Raw genomic sequence first — 23216 nt, forward strand, 5'->3', positions numbered from 1 at the left:
CATTTGCATTTTCATAAATATGCTGGTTGTTAAACACAATGGATCAAGTATAATAATCAATTGCAAGTCACTCATAAGAACCTAAAACGACAATACAAGAATGATATAATGACATACATAACGAAACTATGTTTACTACCACCAAAAACCCCACATTATCCAAGAACCATTAGGCAATTATTCTCACAGTCCATTACAATTTACATACTTCATATTCATGATCATGTAAGTATCAGTTCTGTTTTGTGGGAAGACTGTCAAGCTCACAAGACCTTTTTGACCAAAATGTTGCACCAATACGAAGTACTAACAACATCAATGTCGGATACACGAGAAAGTTTTAACCAGTTATCATCTATAGTGCTTCCAAAGTTTAGCTAATACTAACGCAGACATTAATCTATCCAGCTTTATAGTCAACTTTTGTAATGTTTTGGTCACTTGAAATATGTTTTGACTAATCCTTGATAAAAACATTAAAGGAATCTAATCTGATGTAGAAAAAAATAAGAAAACTGATATAGATATAAGTGAAACAAGATAGAAACAAAGAATGATTTGTATATATAACAAAACAGATGCATCTAAGGTACGTAATAATATTATCCCAATGTACATGAAAGATGCACTCAAGTTCAGGATTTGGAGAAACTTAAATCAACTTCAAAGCAATTAGAGGTTTAAATTTATTTAAAAATTAAAAATCTGAGCATCATGCAACTATGCAAGATATTTATTAACACATGTAGTAGCTAAAGCAAACATCCAACTCGAACTAAAATAGTACCGAGTTTTCTCATAGGATTTAAACTTACAAGGTACATAGGACAGTGACAGTTGAGAAACACACAAGACGTTAATTTGTAGAATCGAAATATACTCAATGAGGCCTTGCAAGAACAAACACACGATGATGGCCTATCCTGCTCTCACTCAAACGACCAAGGTGACGAAGGACCTGCACATAGGTAATATTAATGTCATGTGATGAACACTGATTTTTTTTTTGCTTGGAGTTAAGAGAAATTATCATCAATGGAGAGACAACTTACAGTTAATATTGCTTTTCCAGTATTATCAAGCTTCAGTGTAGGTCCTTTAACATCGGTTTCTAGGAAGAAGTGTTTGCCCTTTACTCCTTCTGCCGTTCCAATATCTCTTATTTCCTACAAAAATAAAGGAACGGAACGATACAGGGATAATTAACCTAAAAGCCATCACATGTTATAAACTCAACTTTATATACTCCATTGTTACACAAGATGCTAAAACTAAAGTAACATTATTATTGTCAATGAGCATTACATTCAAGAAACTCACCATAGCTTTCTCTAAGGTACTTTCTGTAAGCTGTAAAAGGATATAAATTTATATCAGCTGTTGTAGAATTTCATTTTATGTTTTAAAAGCAGAAATGTAGAATGTAATGATAAAAAATACCTTCTTTCTTGGGGCTGTGATAAGCTGTGCGTTTGCCTCAGCATAAGCAGCCATGTCACTAATGGCTGCATTGACCTTTTCTAAAGTCAACCTTCCCCTCATATATCTGCATTTTAAATGTTTAACCAAATATAATCTTAATCTAAAACCATAAATGAATAGACTGACTCACTTGAACTGCAATAAAGAAATTAAATAGCTGGATTAATATATTGTAAACAGAGTATAATTGAACTTACGATGACAATGAGTCTAGTTCAGTAGCAGTGATGTACCACAAAGGTGCAGAACCTCGACCCTTTTTCTCCTAAAATGTGAACAAATTTTGCCCTAATTAGTAATTAGAATAATAACTTAATCCACAATAGAACACTACATGATAAAAGGGCTCTTCACTTTGGGTATTGGTGCAGTTTCTTCCTTGAACTCTTGAATCCCAAAAGAATTATCTTGTCTTGTAGGTTCCTCTGCTACAGAACTGAAACAACGATCAAAGAGATAATAAATAACGATTATAAGCATTAGACTCATACCAATACAACTGTCAATGAAAAACAATAATAATATAATAAAAAATAAAGGCACCATATGCTATGATCCTGATGCTTAACGCTTCCCCTTTCTGGTAAATACGATGGTACATACGCAGACATATTCTGCAACTTCTGTTGCTGCTGTAGCGACGCTTGAATTAGCTTCTACATATACACCAAGAAACGTAAGTCAGTTTTAAATCAACTAAACCTATTTTTATTTCTTCATATCCTTTAATCATGTTTTTATTTACTTATTATATATACAGTGTGTGTTACATATACATAGTTCAGAAAGCATTCAATCCAATAACAGTCCTACAAAATTAGCCCTTTGATTTACATAATCTTATCAACAAAGCAAATCAACAAATAAACGTAACATAAGATCCCAAATATTTGCCCTAATTTCATTAATTTGAACATTGAGTACCTTTCAAAAAAGAAAAAAAAAATGTTCATATTCCCCCAATTGACAAAATTAGGATATCGTGTTAGCTAACTTCAATACGCATACATAAAAACATATAATCAAAAAATATAGAAAACTAATTTTGATACTTTAGCTTTAGGAATTGCTAGGGTTTCTTCGCGCAATCGATCTTTGATCTGTTGTAATTGAAGCTCCATTGTCTTCAACGTTGCATCTACTTCCGATAAATCGGTGACGCTGCTAGCAGGATACACTGATCGGTCAAAATTAAAGCATATTAGATCTGAAATTGAGTAATGATTACGAATCAAATTTACAAAAAATTGAAACATACTGTTACGAGCAACAACGAGATCTTGAAGCTCAGCAATTCGAGTGTTGAATGATGAAACTAATGAATCCAGTGACAAAACTGCTTGCTTCACCTCCATTGCTGTTTCTTTCTCTTACTCGCTCACCAACACAAAAGATGAAGAAATGGCGGGAAAATGAAGGTCAATTTATCTTTTGGGCTTTTAAATTGGGCTATTTTTTATCGGGTCAATAACTCAACGTTTAAATTGGACTATTTTATATTGGGCTTTCAAATTGGATTTGTTAGCTAGTTCGATAGTCTTATTGTTTATCCGCTGTTTTTTTTTTTTAACGGCTGTATCGGTATCATTCAGATCGGTCTTAATCACCTTTACGATCACATGCAACCCGTACACGCGTTAGGAGAAAACTCAAATCGCAACAACATTTAGTACGTTTGATGATTGGAAAAACCTCCTCCGAAAAGCTAATTGTTGGCAGTACCAATTAGATCCCGGCCCTTGAAATTGAAATCCCGCCTACTCTTTGAAGACAAACAGGCCACCCTCTCGTATATTACTCAGGCAATGGCTCGTTGATGTTTATCGGCTCTTTTGTGTTGTTTAGTTTGGTTTTATCTTCGTTCAGATTCGGTTCCGTTTGAGTTCAGATTGAGTTTGGATTAGATTGTTTATTCTTTTCGAGCATTTTCGAAAGTGGTTTGCTTTTATATCGGTTTTGGGTCCTTCTATTATTGATGAAGGTTCCTTTTATTTTAGTGGTAATCGTTATTTTAGTAAAATAAAAAATAAAAAAAATAACTCAAGAAATTTTTTTTAGAACAGATATTTTGAGTTTTTAAAAGGAAGGTAGTAGTTTTAAGAAGTATTTAGGAATGTGTTCTAGTATTCATCATATCCATTTTTTTATGAATGTGCGTAAGCTGCATGACAAAAGGTTGTATTTGAGTTATTTGTGATCGTTAAAGGGTTTATTAAGTAACTACGAATAGCATTGAGGAGTATTGCACAGCAGTACACAATTCATTTTTGTTATGTACACAACCATCATGCTTTACAGTGTTGTATTGTACAATACTGTAAAGCACAATAATTGTGTACATAACAAAAATTAGTTGTGTACATATCACTCCCCATTGCACAGAGTATAACATATCGTACTTTCATTATAAGTAATCTTATCTGTTACGTTTTTTTTTAAAGCAGTACGGGATTACCCATGGGACTTAATCCACCCACGCGTTCATCTTCCTACAGTTGCATAACCTGCCCCCAACTGCTGTCCATGAGAAAACCTGGCCCAATCCGAGGGCATGGGCGGTAAAACCCCCATTCCCCACTGCCCCCGCAACGCGATGTGCGAAAGGCATCCGTGGGTGAAATTCAAGGGTAAAGGGGCAACCTTGTGTGCAATGTTGCACCCCACGGGAGTCGAACTCCTGACCTCTCGCTATGAGAGTCAGATCACTATCACGTGAGCTACAACACAAAGTTCTAATCTGTTACGTTATTCGTAAAAAAATAAACTTTGACAAACTTGGTGATTATTACTTGTAATACATTAAATATAAATTAAATCTTTTCTATTGATAAAATTAAGAGCGGTCATTAGCATGCATAAAAATGTATATAATTTTAAAATTGTTGTTATAAAGTCCATATGCAACTGTCACGTACAACAATGTTATACCAATTAACAATTTTTTTAGGAACTCAAATGAGAGAACTTAAACCACGCATAAGCATAATATTGATTGTAAATGCCACCCCCTCAGCACTTCGTTCTTATAACTAATTATCAATAAAACTAATAGACAAAATTTGTCTTCTTGGTATGAATAGTACTATTCAATTTTTTATTTTTTACAAACCAACCCCCTAACTTTTATTAAAATACAAATCGAACCCCCTACTTTATACCTATATTATAAATTATTATTTGTCCCATCACTAACACCAAAAACACCCACCACGCTTTACCGGATTCTACACTGCGCTCAAACAGTAGGACCCACATAAGCCACTACTGTGCTACATTTTTTTTTGTCTCCAACGATAAAAGAAGCAACTTTCTTAAAAGGAACAACCCTTCAATGCTATCAAAAGATGTCGAAAAATATTTTTTTTTTACAAAATAGATCAACTAACTTTAACGCTAAAAGAATCAACTTTCACAAAAGGAACAACCCTTCAATGTTAAATGTCGAAAAAAATTCTTAATTACAAAATAGATCCACAAAAGGAAAGACTTTTTTTTTAACTCACATTCAAAACGGAGCACCCGGCGCGAAGCGAGGGCTCCACAACTAGTTATGTAAAAAAAAAAAAAATTGAACTCTATTATGTTACTTAATTAAATCAATATACAAATATCATTGCAAAGTGTACAAGTATTAGTATCAATCGCACAATTTTGAGAACTCGGTATAAAGAATAGCTGATACAATTTTCTTTTACAAGGATACTCTTTATGGTGTTTACAATGTGACTCAGTTGTTCATAACCCTTTTTTCTGGGTCATAATGTGTTTAATTAACCTTGTTTATTGTTGTATACTCTTTTTTTCACCATATCATCAAGCCCATTTGGCTAGAAGCGACATAAGGCCGGCTCCAACAAGAAGTGAAACACTCGAGCTAAGTAAAAGGATCTTGTTGTTTTGCATTCTCTGGTTCTTGAAATCGGGTGAAATGAGGTCGACAAGTGCCATATAAATCAAGATTCCCGAAGCTGCAGCATTTAGCACGCCCTGCACAATAAGAGCAGTTGGAGTGTCTTCTTCGTATGTTTTGCTTACAAATATTCCAATCAGTATCCCACTTGGAGTCGTAAAAGCAAAAAACACTCCCATTAGTATTACAGCAACATACTTGATTTTCGCCTGTATTTTTCAAATATTACTACGCTTATGTTAATTCGGTCCTTTTTATTGCAATCTACACGAGCCTAATTCATTCATGTCTTGCCTGAAAGATGCATCCCCCAAGACCTAGTCCTTCGAAGAATTGGTGGAATGATAATGCGACAATAAGTGGTTTTATGGTTTTTGGACTTTTAGATACACCCAAAGATAATCCTATAATTACGGAATGCACAATGATTCCCAGTTCCAATACCTAAAGTTCGAAACGTGTAAAAACAATGTACATGTGTTAGTTGCATCAGTACAAATATCTACGTCTAGTTTGTGATGATATGAAATTGAAGTTAGACTTTTGTATTTTCTCTGTTTTTTAACTTGTAGTCTTTGAAGTTTTCATAACAGTTAATGTACATACTTATATAATACTGAGTATCATTTATAAAAGGTGTAAAATGTAAACTATTAGTGATCAATCCTTAATTAATGATGTTGCTTAATTACGGATTGAGTGCAATAAGATTATAATGGAGGATGGGATGTTCGATGATTATTTTGGGCCCCGATGATCGTTTTTCACTTTAACTATCAAGTGATCAACCAACCCGACCCGGTCTTCGTTATCGATTAGCATGATTCACCTTAACTCAATGTAAGAAGTCCTTGGGCAAAGTCACAAGTGAAATCTACAAAGGCTTAGGCAAATGGCAGAGAATCAACAACCTATAAATGAGAGGCCAAACTCCCTATTTATAGTATCCGTGATATCCGCGGTCTGCGAGATGCTCGGCTCTCCGCGGAAAGTCAGCGGATCAAACCGCAGTTTGGCATTTCAGCGAATACTTAACCGCAGTATTTATTTTCAGCGAATATGGCATAACTGTGCCTTATAATCCGCGTAGTTCTGTCCTTAGCTTTTTAGAAAATAAAATATACATATACAATGCTATGTATATGATCAAGTCCCCCCAGTTTATTATGATGCATTTTCGCGAAGCAAATGCATCATGATAAACTCTAAAAATAAAGAAGTGCATCTTTAAAATATCTCGCGAACTTTATTATATATTTTTTACTGTCCATTTATTACCGTTGTTTTAATTAGGCGAAACGCGTAATTACAACGGTAACTTTCGCTATTCTGTCAAATCAGCTTATTTTAACGGCTAGATTTTTACCGTTTTACGCGTCACAGTAATTACAGCCGTTAAAATTCAATGATTACCTTTTCAACTTGCTCGCCAAAATAAAAAATTATAAATAGCAGACAACGCCGCACAAAAACTTTACGCTTTCCTTTCCCAATTTCGCATTCAAATTCGTTGAATCATAATCGTACCGTGTAATTAATCAATTTCAATCTTTAACTTCTTCAATTTTATCATCCAATTTATTTGCAAATGGCATCGTCTTCTTCAATGCACACTCCCGGAGGATATGTTTCCTACATGACGGAAGCAAAACTGCAAACTTTGCAAGAATGGTACCCACCACTTGCCCAATTCGTTCCTACCGTGCCTGCGGCAGAGCAGCGAGCCGATACTTCCCCTAAAGGGATGATATCCGTGTACGAGGTTGCCATTTCTCAAGGCAATCTTCGATTTCCCCTTACCCGTTTTTTTCGCAGCGTTTGCGAATATTATAACATCGCTATGGCGCAGTTGCATCCTAACGCAATTAACAAGATTGTGCTATTTGAGATGTATTGCAACGCCATCAGCCAACCACCGCTGCTAAACGTTTTTCGGATGTGCAATAGCCTGGTGCTATATGACGTTGGGTGGTTTTCTTTCCGCAGTAAACTTGGCGTAATGACTTCACCAAAAGATTCAATTGGGAATTGGCGCAGTTCCTTCTTCTATATTAACGATACCACATATGTGAATAGCAAAATACCGAAAACGTGGTGTACAGAGCTTAATCCCGACGTCAATGAGAGGCCTGTACTCGATGATCTTGAGAATGACACTCTCAAGATACTTAAAAACGCGGGTATATTTCTGCGACCTTACTCGAATGTACCGCTGTACATTGGCAGAGTGTCGATTCAATGGCCGTGGAGCGACTATGATGCGCTTTTAGTTGACCAATCAAAAAACAGTATGCCGCTTAACTTTATCGCAATGTATCAATCGTACTTTCATTTTTCGCAATATTTTTGCTTTGCATAACTTTACGCGCTTTTATTTTTTCAGCGGTTGCACTTGACCTTGTCATGAGGTCCGCTGATATAAGCAGGATTAGCCCTGCCCGTCGCCTAAAAAATGGCGACGGCAACATTATTCTTATTGATGAACCGATCATCAATACATGCTTTATTATTGGAGGTGAGGACCGCGGTAAGCGCAAGGTTGCGGATACGACTCCCACTCCACGCAGGAAACGCCTGCGCACTCACTCTGAACAAGAAGCAAGTAAGCAAATGCTATTTCGCAGTATTTATTTGATTACGCATTGTTTATATTGGCATAAACTTGCTATATTTGCTGATCTGTTTATAACTATTCTTCCAGGGTCATCCGCTGAAGCTACACCGCTTTATAACATCAGAGGGAGAATCCATACAGATGTTCTTAATGAACCCGGGAATGAAGATTTATCTCCTCCATCTGACGCAGAAGCGTCCAACGAGGAAGAAGAAAGAGAAGCCACTACCGAAGAAACTGCCGCAGCAGATCGGGCGTTTAAGCTGTACCAAAAGCTTTATAAATTTGTTCCTGCAGAAACAAGGGAGCAATACCGCAAACTGTCTTATCCCGCAGTGGCCAGGCAACGACTGCATAATTGCTATAATGCAATTTATCTAACAGTCGATAGCATGGAGCGTTTTACTGAGATGTCAGACGAGTATGAGAAAGCAACTAAGGCTGCCAACGCCCAAGAGAGAAGGGCGCGAAAGGCTGAATCGCGGCTTGAAAAGGTGATGGAAGAGAACGCCCGACTTAAAAGAAGGGCAGAGGTCGCAGAACACGAGTTCGCACAGCTAGTCAAATATCTACCGACATTTGCGGATAAAGTGATGGACTCCGAGCCAGTCACTGAAAAATTTCAAACATATGCCCAAGCATCAAAGCTCGCCACTCGCTGCGAGTGGCACGATTTATTATGCCAACTTGGCGATCTTTCGCAACCTCTTCCCTCTGACATGGCGAAAGAAATTATCGCCACCGATGATGCTCGCGAAATACTTGAGAGGGCAAAGAAAGAGTTTGAGAAAATCAACATACCTGTTCTTGAGGAACTCAGTCAGCGGGAAGGCGTTACATTTGCAGATATCAAAACATTAGAATTTTAGCTTTGCCTTAACTAATTTGCTTATTGAATGTATTTTCGCAATTACAACTTTCGTCTGTTGTAAGATTCCGCGTTGCATACGCGTTTAATATTAATTACTTTTTTGCAGTTCGCAGTTGCAACTTTTTTATTTTTATAGCGCTTTTACTTTAATTATTCATAATTCAGACTTGTCCATTGCAATTTCCGCATTCGTTATTGTGCACATAACAAAGCGTACTTTTTGCGAAACAATCTTTTAACATTATGAATCTTCTAAGTCCGACAAAACGATCCTTAGGTAAAATATAGCATTGCCAAGCATCTAAGTGTTGGCAAGATCAAACACTTAGGAAAATTTATCCTTTCGCAATTTTTATTAACATAAGTGGGCAATTTCATCACTTGGCTTTTCTGCAAAATATTTCGAAATACAGTTATGTATTGATATATTATTTTAAGCAGGTCATGTTTAGTGAAAACAATGCCACCTTACTTAAAGCATCTGCAGAGCAAACATTAACTTAGTGTTTCAAAAAGATAAGTATTTGTATTCTGCGAAATAAACACTACGCGTGGCCACATGCAGTGTTTTCGCTGTTTAAAGAAACAAGTACTAACAAGTACTAACACTGAAATTAACTTCGCTTTATTCTTTATTAATTCGCGTTACATTATTCAAATCATGAACATAACATGTCTCGCATTAATGGAATTTCAATACAATATTTTGTTAATCATTTTCACACTAAGCAGGGTTAACTGAATGCCATTCAACACACATATCCGCACTTGTCATAACCATAGCACATGAAGGCTCCATTTCCGCAGAAATTAGCGTGCCAATTCCCTTATTAGCAGAAAACTTTAGCATACCATGTATTGTAGATGGTATAGCGCCAAACATGCGCAAAGCTGTGCGGCCAAGTATCATATTGAACCGCGATTGATTCCGCATAATGTACAAATTTAATAAGGCTTGACGCCTTAGCGACTCATCGCTATCATCAACCAATTCCATTTGTAATTCCAATTGGCCAACAGGCCATGATGATTCTCCCGAAAAATCAGCCAATGAAACCGCAGTAGGTTTCATCAAATCCTGAATTTGTGCGGGCAGCTTGAGAAAACTTTGCTCGTACATGATATCTACACTGCTACCAGTGTCAACATGTACCTTCATGATTATAATGCCGGTATTAGTAACACGACATGAAATAACCACGGGCTTATCAACATCCGCATTCAAACGCGCTGAGGGAAATGTAATAGAGGGACATTTCCAGCTAACAATTTGCGCCGAAATTTGCAGCACTGACATTTCACCGTGCACTTCCACCACATTAATCACTTGTACCCCGCGCTGATTTTCTTTCTTATTTACATCCGTACTCCCAAATTTTTCACCGCAGGAGCTTTCCGCTCAACCGCGTTTGGGGCACTCGAACCATTAGCTTCAGCTGGCATAATGATCGCATCCGCAGTGCTGGATGAGTTCTGCGCCAACAAATGGTCCAACTTACCCTGTTCATACGCTTCCGCAATAAATTCCGCTAAATCTCTGCAGCGGTTGGTGTCATGACCGTAATCGTCGTGAAAGACACAAAACTTTGATCTGTCACGCCTGCTGTTTTCTCCCAATGGCTGCGGATCAGGGAAAGACTTAGCAACTCGCTCTTGCAGTAAGATTTCTTTGGGCGTTTTTGTTAGCATCTAAATGATATTGAATGACTCATTATTCCACTTGCGCATAGAATAGCGGTTATTACGGCCATATGAATTGTTATCGTTCTGACCTTGAAACCTGTCATTACGCTGATATCCGCCGCCACCATTTTTTCGCGAAAAGCCTGGACCGCGATAGCTATCGCTGTTACCATCTCTGAAAGAGTCATTGTCATCTCGCCAACTTTTATCTCTACCCCAGCCACATGCAGGGGTAATACTGCTATCTTCTCCTCCGCGGATATAATCATAAGTTTCCTGTTGCACTTTTGCGAATGTCTGCGGGACATCTCTTCTTAATCGCCGCATAAGCGTAGGGTGTCGCTGTGGGTTGATAGCATGCAAGAAACCAGAAATTTTCTGATCTTCATTCAAACGCGGAATTTTCTGGCACTCATAAATATACCGCGTAAGTAGCGCACTTAGAGTCTCCTTGTTGCCTTGTTTAATATCGTGACACTCTATATGTGTCTTTTTCTGCGGTAATAAATTTTGAAACTGCAGCAAAAACTTTTCTCGCAGATCCACAAAGCCAACGATACTGCGAGATGGCAAGCTATGAAACCATTCCCTTGCTGGCCCCTGCAAGGCCATAGGAAACACTCTACATGCGACTGGTTCATCCCAGTTGTAAGTGCTTACGACGCCCTCAAAGCGTTGCAGAAAATCCAAGGGATCAGTGAGGCCTGAGTAAACTCCCAATGTCGCCGGCACAATCGGCGGAGAAACAATTGGATAGTCAGAAATGTGCTGGACAAATTTATCTGCAGCAGTGGTAATTTCTGTTGCCTTTTTTGCGCGAATATCTGTGTTATCCGCACAGAATTTGGTAAGCATATCTTGCAGAAAATTTGGCTGATCGAACTTATGCTGCATTGATTTCGGCACAATGCTTCTGAAAGCATCCGCTAAAAAATTTTGGGCGTTTTCTCTGCGCGCTGCTTCAGACGCTTCACCTTCCTCCCCATAGCGAGGGAAAGGTGTTGGTGGTCGCTTTCGCTTGACGTATGGATTTTTAACAAACTCTTCTGCGCTGTCTGAGTCATCAGAAAATTCATCTTCCTGCCTTGGCGCTTTCGACAATCTGGACTTGTGTGCGGAGCGCGCGTGGATTTGATCATCCGCGTTATCACTATCGCTGTCATTGTGCTCAAGAACCAACCGATCACTTTGTGATCCTGAACCACTTAATGGCCATAAGTATGTGCGCGGTATGCGAGATTCACAATTATGCTTAGCGTCTCTTTTAGCTTGCTCAATAGCAGTATTAACAATTTTCTCAGTGCGTAAACTGGATTTTCCTTATAAGATTTTCGCTCGCTTTCCTTCAGCAATTGATTCTTCGCGATTTTGCAATAACGTTCTGCGTGCGATCATTTTTTCAGCGGCAGCTTCAGGCTGCGAATCGTTTGTGACCACCCGGAAATTTCCGGCCAAATTTAAACTTGATCTTTATATGATTCCGACACGATAAGCAAAGTCTGTAATGTTGAGTCTCAAAAACTTTGAAACAGTTTACATGAATTCATTTGACCTCCGAATGCTCTCGACGATTCACGAACAATTAATTGTAAATAGATATGTGTGTATGTATATATAAATAATAATTCGAAATATAAATTGAAGTATTAAATGTTGTTGTTATTAAAAATTAATAAAATAAAAATAGGATATTATAATAATTATTATTTAAAATATATCTATATATATAAATAAAGTATGTTGAAAATAAATATTTAATGATTGTAATACTCGTTTGATGTCCCGATTGGTATTAAGCAATTTAATTCAAACTTATATGATTTCAAAATAAACGGTGATCCGAAAATGAGTTCTATAAATTTTAGGCTTATTAAAAATGTATTTAGGAGCTAATTATTTAATTTTAACACTTTTTATATTTCACCCCTAAATGAGAGGGACAGTTGATGTAATTTTTATTTAATAAATTAATGATCAAATTTTATACTATAATGACGAAAATAAATAAATATAGTTAATTTAAAAATATGGGATTTTTTCTAAAGACTTTTATCCGCCCCTGATTTTACAACGGGACATGATATAATATCCCAAATATAGTGTCGGTAGATAAATCTAAAAACCCTCGGCTGCTAACTGTGTTAAATTGTGTTAATTGGTTTCCTTTTTGACTTTTGTATATGTACTTTTGTGTAAGTTATTATTATTATATATATTATATATGTGTGTATATTTATATAGGTAGATAGATGCTCCATCAACCATCTAGTACCTCTTCCCTCCCCATCAATTCATCCCGCCACCACCTTCACGGGCATCCACCCATCACCACGATGAACCACCGGAACCCTCACCATCAACCCGTCACTTTCCATCACCATTAAACCCATCACCATTTTTCTTATTTCATAAGTGAACCACCCTTGTTAAACTACTGTAACCCGAGTCCAAACACCCTCTCTTTTTCAATCTTTTACTCGCTTTCTAAACCAAGTGATGATGATACAGTGGTAATGGTAACATGAAAACAATGTTGAACAACGATGAATTTTTTTTTATAGAAATGGTGTTAATATACGATGATCATGAGATGATTCCATTGTTTTCTGTTTTCATTTCTATTTCTGTGAAAAATGAAAGAATGATGTTTGGATCATTGGATGATGAGGACGGCTTGGGAATTGATAAAGGTGATATATATTTCTATATTTTTTTTACGACGATGAACAATAACATATTGGTCACAATTAAATCATGAGATGATTATGTTATGATTAGATTATTTTACGTAGATGATGATGAATAGGGAATGAGATGATGATGATACCGAAGCTTGATAATGATGAGAAAATGATGTTAATCGATGGAAAGATTATGATCGGTTATAGTGATAATGATTTGATGATGTTAAAATGATATTAAGATTATAAATTTATAATGATGATCATGTTTAAGTTCTAGGATAAAGATGATGTTACATGTATGAAGATGATGATGTTTACGAAATGGGTTTTTAAGAAGAAGAAGAACACAGATTTAAAGGTTAAGAGAAATTAATCTGTGAGTGATTTCAGAAAAAAAGTAACAGCTGAGTGGTTTGAAGTGATGGTGTTGAACAGGAGGTCATGGGTTCGAAACCCGGAGGCGGCAAGTAATTTTTTTTTTAAAAGCTATGTGGGCTGTTGAGCTTGTGGATCTAATTGAATGTTTAAATGGATTTCATTCTGATGGGCCTTATATATATAAGTGTTTTGTTGGGCCGTGTGTGGTGAATTGATGGGTCGAGTCCCTTTCCCCCTGTTGGGCCGAAATAAAAATAAAAGTGTTAAATAAATCAAAGTCTGGTATTAATCAGGAAAAATAGAACTGGAGCCATGGTTAAGGGGTGTTATGGGTGAGCGAGAGGTTTCGAGTTCAAGCCTTGGCAGAGGCATTTGTTTTTAAGGCTTGTTTCATTAAGGTAGCTATTTTATTATTTCTATTATTATTATTATTATTATTATTATTATTATTATTATTATTATTATTATTATTATTATTATTATTATTATTATTATTATTATTATTATTATTATTGTTATTATTATTAATTATTGTTGTTATATGATTAATATTATTATTATTAATAGGTATATCATTAACAAGTATTAGCATTAAGTATTATAAGTATTATTATCATTAATATCATTATTATTATTAAAATAAGTATTCTTAGTATTAATATCATTAATATTATCATTATTAGAAAAATTATTATTTTTATAGTTATTATAGTTATTATTACTACTACTACTACTACTACTATTATTATTATTATTATTATTATTATTATTATTATTATTATTATTATTATTATTATTATTATTATTATTATCATTTTTATCAAAATTTATATTATTATTAAAATTATCATTTAGATTATTAGTAGTATCAATATTATTATTATTATTATTATTATTATTATTATTATCAGAAAAATGATGCAAATTGATATTTATTATTATTGATATTATTTTACCAAAATAAATAACTATATAAGAATATATTTAATGTATATCATATAACAACATTAATATTTTCATAATAAATACTAACTATTTATCTAAAGTATATAAAATAAATATAGTTAATTTAGTTATTAATGAAACTTACAAATTACTAAAATAACAATTAATAATAATGCATAACTTGTTCGATTACCATCATATGTGTTAACATATATATTAATGATATAGGTTCGTGAATCCGAGGCCAACCTTGCATTGTTCAGTTCCGTCGTATGCATATTTTTACTACAAAATATCGTATAGTGAGTTTCATTAATCCCTTTTTAAATGCTTTCGCAATATATATTTTTGGGACTGAGAATATGATGTGGTAGCACGGGGTTACGAAATAGTGTATATTTTTAATACGGAATGCTACAAAATTTAACAAGTTTTAATTAAATATTTACAAAATGGATATACCAAAACCTTGCTACAACACAATAGGCAGTGTACCTAGTCGCGAAGTAGTATAGTTTTTAGTAAGTCCGGTTCGTTCCACAGGGAGACGGGCTTATGAAACACTTTATTTTTATATAACAATATATAAATATAAATATAAAAAGGGGGGTTTTACCGTTTAATGACCGGTTTGTCGATTTTATATTTTAAAGTCACAATTAAAAGCTAATGCAAAATATTAAAAATAACTAAAAACTTAATTTAAAGAGTAAAGTAAATGACGATAATTAAAATGACAGAAATTAAAGTGCGAAAATTAAAAGTGCAATTAAATATGAAATACAAGGGATTATGCTTATTTAAACTTCCATAATCATGATGTTCGGCGTATTAATTTTAGTTTTATGCCCATGGGTTAATTGTCCTTTGTCCTGGATTATTTAATATGTCCGTCTGGTTTTCGTCCATAACAGTCCATCAGTCATAAATATAAAGTGCGAGTGTCCTCGTCAAATTATTCTTATACCCGAAGTTAAATATTCCAACTAATTGGGGATTCGAATTGTAACAAGGTTTTAATACTTTGTTTAATGAATACACCAGGTTATCGACTGCGTGTAAACCAAAGTTTTACTACTTTGTTAACAATTACACCAATTACCCTTGAATGTAATTTCACCCCTGTTTTAATTATTCTAGTGGCTATTAATCCATTCCCGTGTCCGGTTAAATGAACGATTATTCGTACATATAAATACCCCGCCCATCGTGTCCGATCGAGTGTATATGGTAATTTATAGGGACGCCCAATTGTAAATCTTTATATTAACATTAACAAACTTTCATTTAGTTAAACAAATATGAAGCCCATTAATAGCTCATAGTCTAATTTCCACAAGTGTCGTTCTTTTGTCCAAACCCCAATTATGGTACAAAGTCCAATTACCCAATTTTAGTAATTAGCCCAACATCATGATTACTTCAGCTCAAATAAGCATAATAATAACTTAGTTACGAGACATTAATTTAAAAAGGAGAACATAACTTACATTGAGTATTTATCGCGTAGTGTTACACGGACAGAATTTCGACTTCAAAAACTCGTAAAATAACCTTTACATAACCCAAACTAATCTAATATAACACTAATCTATACTATATATATATATATATATTTATTATCTTATGGAGTATTATTATTATTATTTGTGTGTGTGGTGTGTTTAAACTCGGACGAAAAATGGCAAATTTATAGACCAGGCCTGATTCTGATCCTCATGCGACTCGCATGGGAAATAGCCTTCTGGCCATGCGACTCGCATGGCCACCAGAATCCAGCTCAATCATTTTTGTTTTCTTGTTCGTCGACATAATTTAAAATAAATATAAATATATAAATAATTAATATAATTATTTATATATTATATTTTATTCTTGTGCATAGTAGACTAGATATTTTTGGTCCGTTGCGTCGGGCGTTTCTTCTTGGCTCGGGTCCCGGTTCCGGATTTTCGGACGTCTTCGCGTATTATTTTATATCGTGTACTTTGCGTTCCGCAACTTGTACTCTTGTCATTTTTAGACGTTCTTCATCAATAATTTGAACCACTTTAATTGTATCTTGTACATTTGAGCATTTTGGACCTTTCCGTCTTCAATTCTTCGTTTTCGCCTTTTGTCTTCGCACTTATTAAATATAAACGAATATTACTTGAATATGGAACAATTGCAACTAAAATCCTGTCTTTCTTGGGGGATAATGCTATGAAATATATGTTCCTTTTTAGCCTTATCAATATCCCCACACTTGAACGTTGCTTGTCCTCAAGCAATACAGTCTTGAAATAATATAATACATCACACGAATCACTTCTTTATTCTTCACACTTTGTACATCAGTGATTTTGATAGAGCGGTATAAACAATGATAGTAATGATAGAACCATGGTTAAAGGTGGGTGTGTCATCCACAGTTGCCTTGGGTTTAGGTCAACGACACTTACAATCAAATAGCCGATTTACTTTCGGTTTTCAAAGCAAAGTGCACATTTGAAAGGTGGTTTACAGTCCCACATGACTATAAAAATGTAGATCCTTAAGGAAATTGGATCTTTATGAAAACATTTGATCTTTTAAAAATTCAAGCTAGATTTTACCCTAGACAAGTTTTCTGATTTGATCCATCATCGGTGTTGCAAAATATATTTGTGGATTAATATTTTGGCTTAAAACTTTTAGGTTCGTGTAATCCACTGCTATCCCGGTATTGGAAAGCACACATCCAGTTTACTTGTTTCGTATATTACCTTTCGGTAAACTACCGTCCGGTTGTAAAGGAAAGCGATGAACAAGAAACTGTTAAGGCAATGTCTAATGACATGCATTTGTTCATGGTCTAATTAACGTGTCGGATGCTAGAACTATCCTTGGTAGGAGCAATAGTAAAGATCATCCTTTGATTTTTCGGTCTGGCACAAGGTCCTGTCTTCGACCATGCTATGCAACCACCGTTCTTACGGTTGACACCCGATTTGGTTCAGGTGACCTAATGAATTCCAGGTGAATTCCTAGGATTTTACGTTCAATGGTAATGAACGCATTGAAAATGGGTTTTCAGAAAACAAATCGGTTTGTAATTTTTATCAAAATATTTTCTCGTTCAAGCTCGAGTTTAGATATCATCGAATTCCATGAGTTTGAATTCTCAATCTTTAAGGTCAATCTCAAGGATTGAGTAATATCAGGCTTAAAAGCTGATTTTTGATCTTTAAAGGAGATTATCCTTTCTGGGGATCTGATTCATTAGTCTTATCAAGCTAATTTGCACGGTGCCTCCCCATTGTACGAGATAAATCCTTCTCATGGTTAGGATAAATCTGACCACTTGGCGACCCTGTTTGATGCTGAGGTCCGTGGATTTCCTGCTGATTTTAGAAATGACTTTTCTAGATTTTTCGTCAACCTACAGCTGGTCTGGACGACAACTTCTTGACCTAAATCAAGAAGCGCGTGTCTTTTTCAGAAGACTTTACTTCCTTTTAATGATGGAATTGATTCATCGTGTAGATCCATCTTTCATTACAGTAAATCGAGTAAAACAGTTAATTTAGTCCAAAACAAAAACACCTGCAATAACTTTACAGAAACATATGATAGATAGTTTTTAATAACTTGGTATATTCTCCCCACACTTAGTTTCTTTCTTTGCCTTTTTATTCTCATTTATTCCATTTTAAATGAATTCAAGCGTTTTTGGTTGTTTCTCAATTTATGTCCTTTTCGAGGTAACGATAATTTCGGTATTATCACCTAGTTTTCATCGTTCATAAATATGTATAAACATGATTTTGACTTCATTTAGTTGAATTTTTTTTTCAAATTTTCCCAAAATTTGGCAAATAAACCAAGTATAAACCCGAGAGAATTTATAACCCTTCCCCACACTTAAGATCATGCAATGCCCTCATTTGCATGAAATCAGACTATAATTATAAATTCATGAGGGTGATTAGTGTAGAAAAGTGATTAAGATTACCTAGTTTGTACTTACAAAGCTCGTCGAATGATAGATGGCGCGCCTCATCGTTCCTTCCTTTTTGTTTTATCACACATGTTTTTCTTCAAAAATGGTTGCTTTTCTGAACTGTTTGCTAATTTTTTTGAAAATACATATTTTACCCTAACTTATCATGCATGGTTATTAACGAGTTATGCACTAACCCGAACCCCTATTTTAACGTTAAGTGGGGTTAGACTTCCCCACACTTAGCTGACGACATGTGAAGTCGGTAGAATAAGTTCCACGAATTAGAATAGTGAGCCAGTTATTTATATCTCGGGTGGTGTATAATATATCAATGGGTTTAAAGTTTAGACTCACCCGATCGTCACTACTTAATTCTTTTTTAAGTGTAGCTTTTAGTAAATGGATATGTCTCTTTTCTGGTTCTTGGTCAAATGGATCGATATACACCGACATACTTATATCTATAGGGTGGACAATTTCTAATATTTCCTTCCGTTCATTCTCGGAATCAAAGGTTTCACCTCTATTACCCAATTGGGTGAAATCCGAGGTGTCATTATCTATTACAGCTCGTGGTTCATCTTCAGTAGATGACTCGTCTATTGAGAATATTGGGTTAGGAGGTTGTGGAATGGTGAAGTTCGGTTTGGTCTCGGGGGTAAAATTTTCAACGTTATCGTTTTCCCAAGAGTACCAATTTGTTACCCTTACATCTTCTTCGTCGGTAGAGGCTAATGTGTCGATATGTTGTGAAATTGGTAAGGCTGAATAAGAATTATCATCGGGATAGTTGGTGATTTCGGAGCTCTCGAATTCATCAAAATTCGATGATTTGAGATTTTCTTGCACAATACTCCTCAGATCAACAGGTGTGTAATCTGATAGAGTTTCAGCTTGCCTATTTACAAACTCTCTCATTTGTTCCTTTTGAGCATCAAGTTCTTCGAGTTTGATTCTCATATAATCTAAAGAATCTTCAAGTTCTTCTGGTTGTTGAGTTTGAATATCTTCTTGGGAATAATCCCAATTAGAATTGTGTTCTTCATAATCGTTCCATTTAGGTTCTGTGGGTGCGTAATTTTCAGTAGGAACGTAATAGTAACATTCCCATGTTGAGTGATAATCTCCACAGATTTCACAACCAGTTATTGTTTCGTCGTTCGCGATCCAAGATTGACTGACCGAATTATCATCAACACTCGGTTGAGAGTATTGATTTAATTGATTTTGGAGTTCAAAAAGAGTTTCCAAGGCCTTGTTTTCAAAATTTTCCATTTTATTGCGATGGCCAAATTTTAGCTACTATGTGGTGCATTCACGAATTATCCTATTAGTTATAAAAATAGAAAAACTTATATAAGTTGTCCAATTAATAGACTTTTCTGATTTTGCCCACGTTTCGAATAGCCAAAAGATGCAGCAGGTAGCCAGGACCCTTTAAATCGGAAGCCCACAACTAGCCACTAACAAATCCAACTATTACTACGAACCAGAAAAATGTCAACGTCCATTAATTTAACCGCTTAAATAATTTTTCTTTCTGTTTGAGATATTAGATAAGAAATAGAGAAAATTCTAGGTCCTAAAAACTAGAGTGTCGAGAAAATAGAAAGAAATAGATTGCGCGTCGAAAAGTGTCGAAAAATAAAAAGGTAGAAAAATAGACGTCGAAAAATAAAAGTAAGAAAGTCGTACGAAAAATGGCGTCGCAAAATTCTAAAGCACCTAAATCTTAGTCTAAGGAATAAGTACTTAAGGGATTTTACGGCAAACCTAAAAATCTAGAAATATAAAAATAAACTACGGCAAAATCTATATTTAAAACTAAGTACGAACGACAAAATACAAATATTACGCTAAACGACTAAAAGATACAAAATATAAAAATATATAAAAAGTTGAGAAAAAGAATAATTTTTATAAAAAAAAATATTATTTTTATATTATTATTTTTTAAAGATATTAATTTATATATTAATAAAACTAATTAAAAGTAAAATACAAATTAATTAAGAATTAAAACTAATTAATATTAAATTAATAAACTAATTAGGGTTTATATTAATAATAATAAATAAAATACCGTATTTAATGCGAAAGTAGGGTTGTATGTGGCCCTGTCAGACCCCTCATGCGACTCGCATGGGGTTCAGGCTAAAGGTCATGCGAGTCGCATGACCTCCAGAGCCGGTTCAAATGAGGGGGGTCAAATGACAGGCTCAACCGTATTATTTATATTTATTTATATTTTCTGTTTTAAATATTAAATAAAATATATATATAATTTAAATAAAAACTTAATATTTTTATAAAACTAAAAATAGAAATATTTGATAATTTTATAAATAAAAATCTTAAAATTATATAAAAATATATTTTTTTTTTCTTTTCGGTTTTAATTTTTTAAATTTTTAGATTTTTAAATTTTTTAATTTTTAGGATTTTATATTGTTTTTCTAAAAATAATAAATATATATATACAAAAATGAAAAATAGATAGTTTCGCCGACTCCCCGGCAGCGGCGCCAAAAACTTGATGTGGTAGCACGGGGTTACGAAATAGTGTATATTTTTAATACGGAATGCTACAAAATTTAACAAGTTTTAATTAAATATTTACAAAATGGATATACCAAAACCTTGCTACAACACAATAGGCAGTGTACCTAGTCGCGAAGTAGTATAGTTTTTAGTAAGTCCGGTTCGTTCCACAGGGAGACGGGCTTATGAAACACTTTATTTTTATATAACAATATATAAATATAAATATAAAAAGGGGGGTTTTACCGTTTAATGACCGGTTTGTCGATTTTATATTTTAAAGTCACAATTAAAAGCTAATGCAAAATATTAAAAATAACTAAAAACTTAATTTAAAGAGTAAAGTAAATGACGATAATTAAAATGACAGAAATTAAAGTGCGAAAATTAAAAGTGCAATTAAATATGAAATACAAGGGATTATGCTTATTTAAACTTCCATAATCATGATGTTCGGCGTATTAATTTTAGTTTTATGCCCATGGGTTAATTGTCCTTTGTCCTGGATTATTTAATATGTCCGTCTGGTTTTCGTCCATAACAGTCCATCAGTCATAAATATAAAGTGCGAGTGTCCTCGTCAAATTATTCTTATACCCGAAGTTAAATATTCCAACTAATTGGGGATTCGAATTGTAACAAGGTTTTAATACTTTGTTTAATGAATACACCAGGTTATCGACTGCGTGTAAACCAAGGTTTTACTACTTTGTTAACAATTACACCAATTACCCTTGAATGTAATTTCACCCCTGTTTTAATTATTCTAGTGGCTATTAATCCATTCCCGTGTCCGGTTAAATGAACGATTATTCGTACATATAAATACCCCGCCCATCGTGTCCGATCGAGTGTATATGGTAATTTATAGGGACGCCCAATTGTAAATCTTTATATTAACATTAACAAACTTTCATTTAGTTAAACAAATATGAAGCCCATTAATAGCTCATAGTCTAATTTCCACAAGTGTCGTTCTTTTGTCCAAACCCCAATTATGGTACAAAGTCCAATTACCCAATTTTAGTAATTAGCCCAACATCATGATTACTTCAGCTCAAATAAGCATAATAATAACTTAGTTACGAGACATTAATTTAAAAAGGAGAACATAACTTACATTGAGTATTTATCGCGTAGTGTTACACGGACAGAATTTCGACTTCAAAAACTCGTAAAATAACCTTTACATAACCCAAACTAATCTAATATAACACTAATCTATACTATATATATATATATATTTATTATCTTATGGAGTATTATTATTATTATTTGTGTGTGTGGTGTGTTTAAACTCGGACGAAAAATGGCAAATTTATAGACCAGGCCTGATTCTGATCCTCATGCGACTCGCATGGGAAATAGCCTTCTGGCCATGCGACTCGCATGGCCACCAGAATCCAGCTCAATCATTTTTGTTTTCTTGTTCGTCGACATAATTTAAAATAAATATAAATATATAAATAATTAATATAATTATTTATATATTATATTTTATTCTTGTGCATAGTAGACTAGATATTTTTGGTCCGTTGCGTCGGGCGTTTCTTCTTGGCTCGGGTCCCGGTTCCGGATTTTCGGACGTCTTCGCGTATTATTTTATATCGTGTACTTTGCGTTCCGCAACTTGTACTCTTGTCATTTTTAGACGTTCTTCATCAATAATTTGAACCACTTTAATTGTATCTTGTACATTTGAGCATTTTGGACCTTTCCGTCTTCAATTCTTCGTTTTCGCCTTTTGTCTTCGCACTTATTAAATATAAACGAATATTACTTGAATATGGAACAATTGCAACTAAAATCCTGTCTTTCTTGGGGGATAATGCTATGAAATATATGTTCCTTTTTAGCCTTATCAGAATACATGCACTGCTTTTATAACTGTTTTACGAAATAGACGTAAGTAATCTAAAAACTACATTCTATGGTTGGATTATCTAATCGAATATGCCCTTTTTATTAAGTCTGGTAATCTAAGAATTAGGGAACAGACACCCTAATTGACGCGAACTCTAAAGATAGATCTATCGGGCCCAACAAGCCCCATCCAAAGTACCGGATGCTTTAGTACTTCGAAATTTATATCATGTCCGAAGGAGGATCCCGGAATGATAGGGGATATTCTTATATGCATA

The 23216-nt window shown here is 34.5% G+C and overlaps 2 protein-coding genes across 2 annotated transcripts in view; both read right to left on the bottom strand.

The window, feature by feature from the left end:
- Positions 1-762: 762 nt before the first annotated feature.
- Positions 763-2846, bottom strand: LOC139897290 (SKA complex subunit 1 homolog). The gene is made up of 9 exons (XM_071879985.1): positions 2741-2846; positions 2535-2659; positions 2026-2138; positions 1837-1918; positions 1680-1747; positions 1441-1546; positions 1321-1350; positions 1053-1166; positions 763-958 (listed from the first exon to the last, which is right to left on the bottom strand). Exons 1-9 carry the CDS (start codon positions 2835-2837, stop codon positions 881-883), a joined length of 813 nt encoding a protein of 270 aa, XP_071736086.1. The 5' UTR covers positions 2838-2846; the 3' UTR covers positions 763-880.
- Positions 2847-5295: 2449 nt separating this feature from the next.
- Positions 5296-23216, bottom strand: part of LOC139897291 (zinc transporter 5-like) — a 28708-nt gene continuing 10787 nt past the window's right edge. Inside the window, exons 2-3 of the mRNA XM_071879986.1 lie at positions 5687-5836; positions 5296-5601 (exon numbers count right to left, since the gene is read on the bottom strand). Coding sequence (XP_071736087.1) covers positions 5296-5601; positions 5687-5836 — 456 coding nt within the window. The remainder of the gene's footprint in view (positions 5602-5686; positions 5837-23216) is intronic.

The sequence above is a fragment of the Rutidosis leptorrhynchoides genome, chromosome 3, assembly GCF_046630445.1.
Source record: "Rutidosis leptorrhynchoides isolate AG116_Rl617_1_P2 chromosome 3, CSIRO_AGI_Rlap_v1, whole genome shotgun sequence".
In the NCBI taxonomy this organism is placed as follows: Eukaryota; Viridiplantae; Streptophyta; class Magnoliopsida; order Asterales; family Asteraceae; genus Rutidosis; species Rutidosis leptorrhynchoides.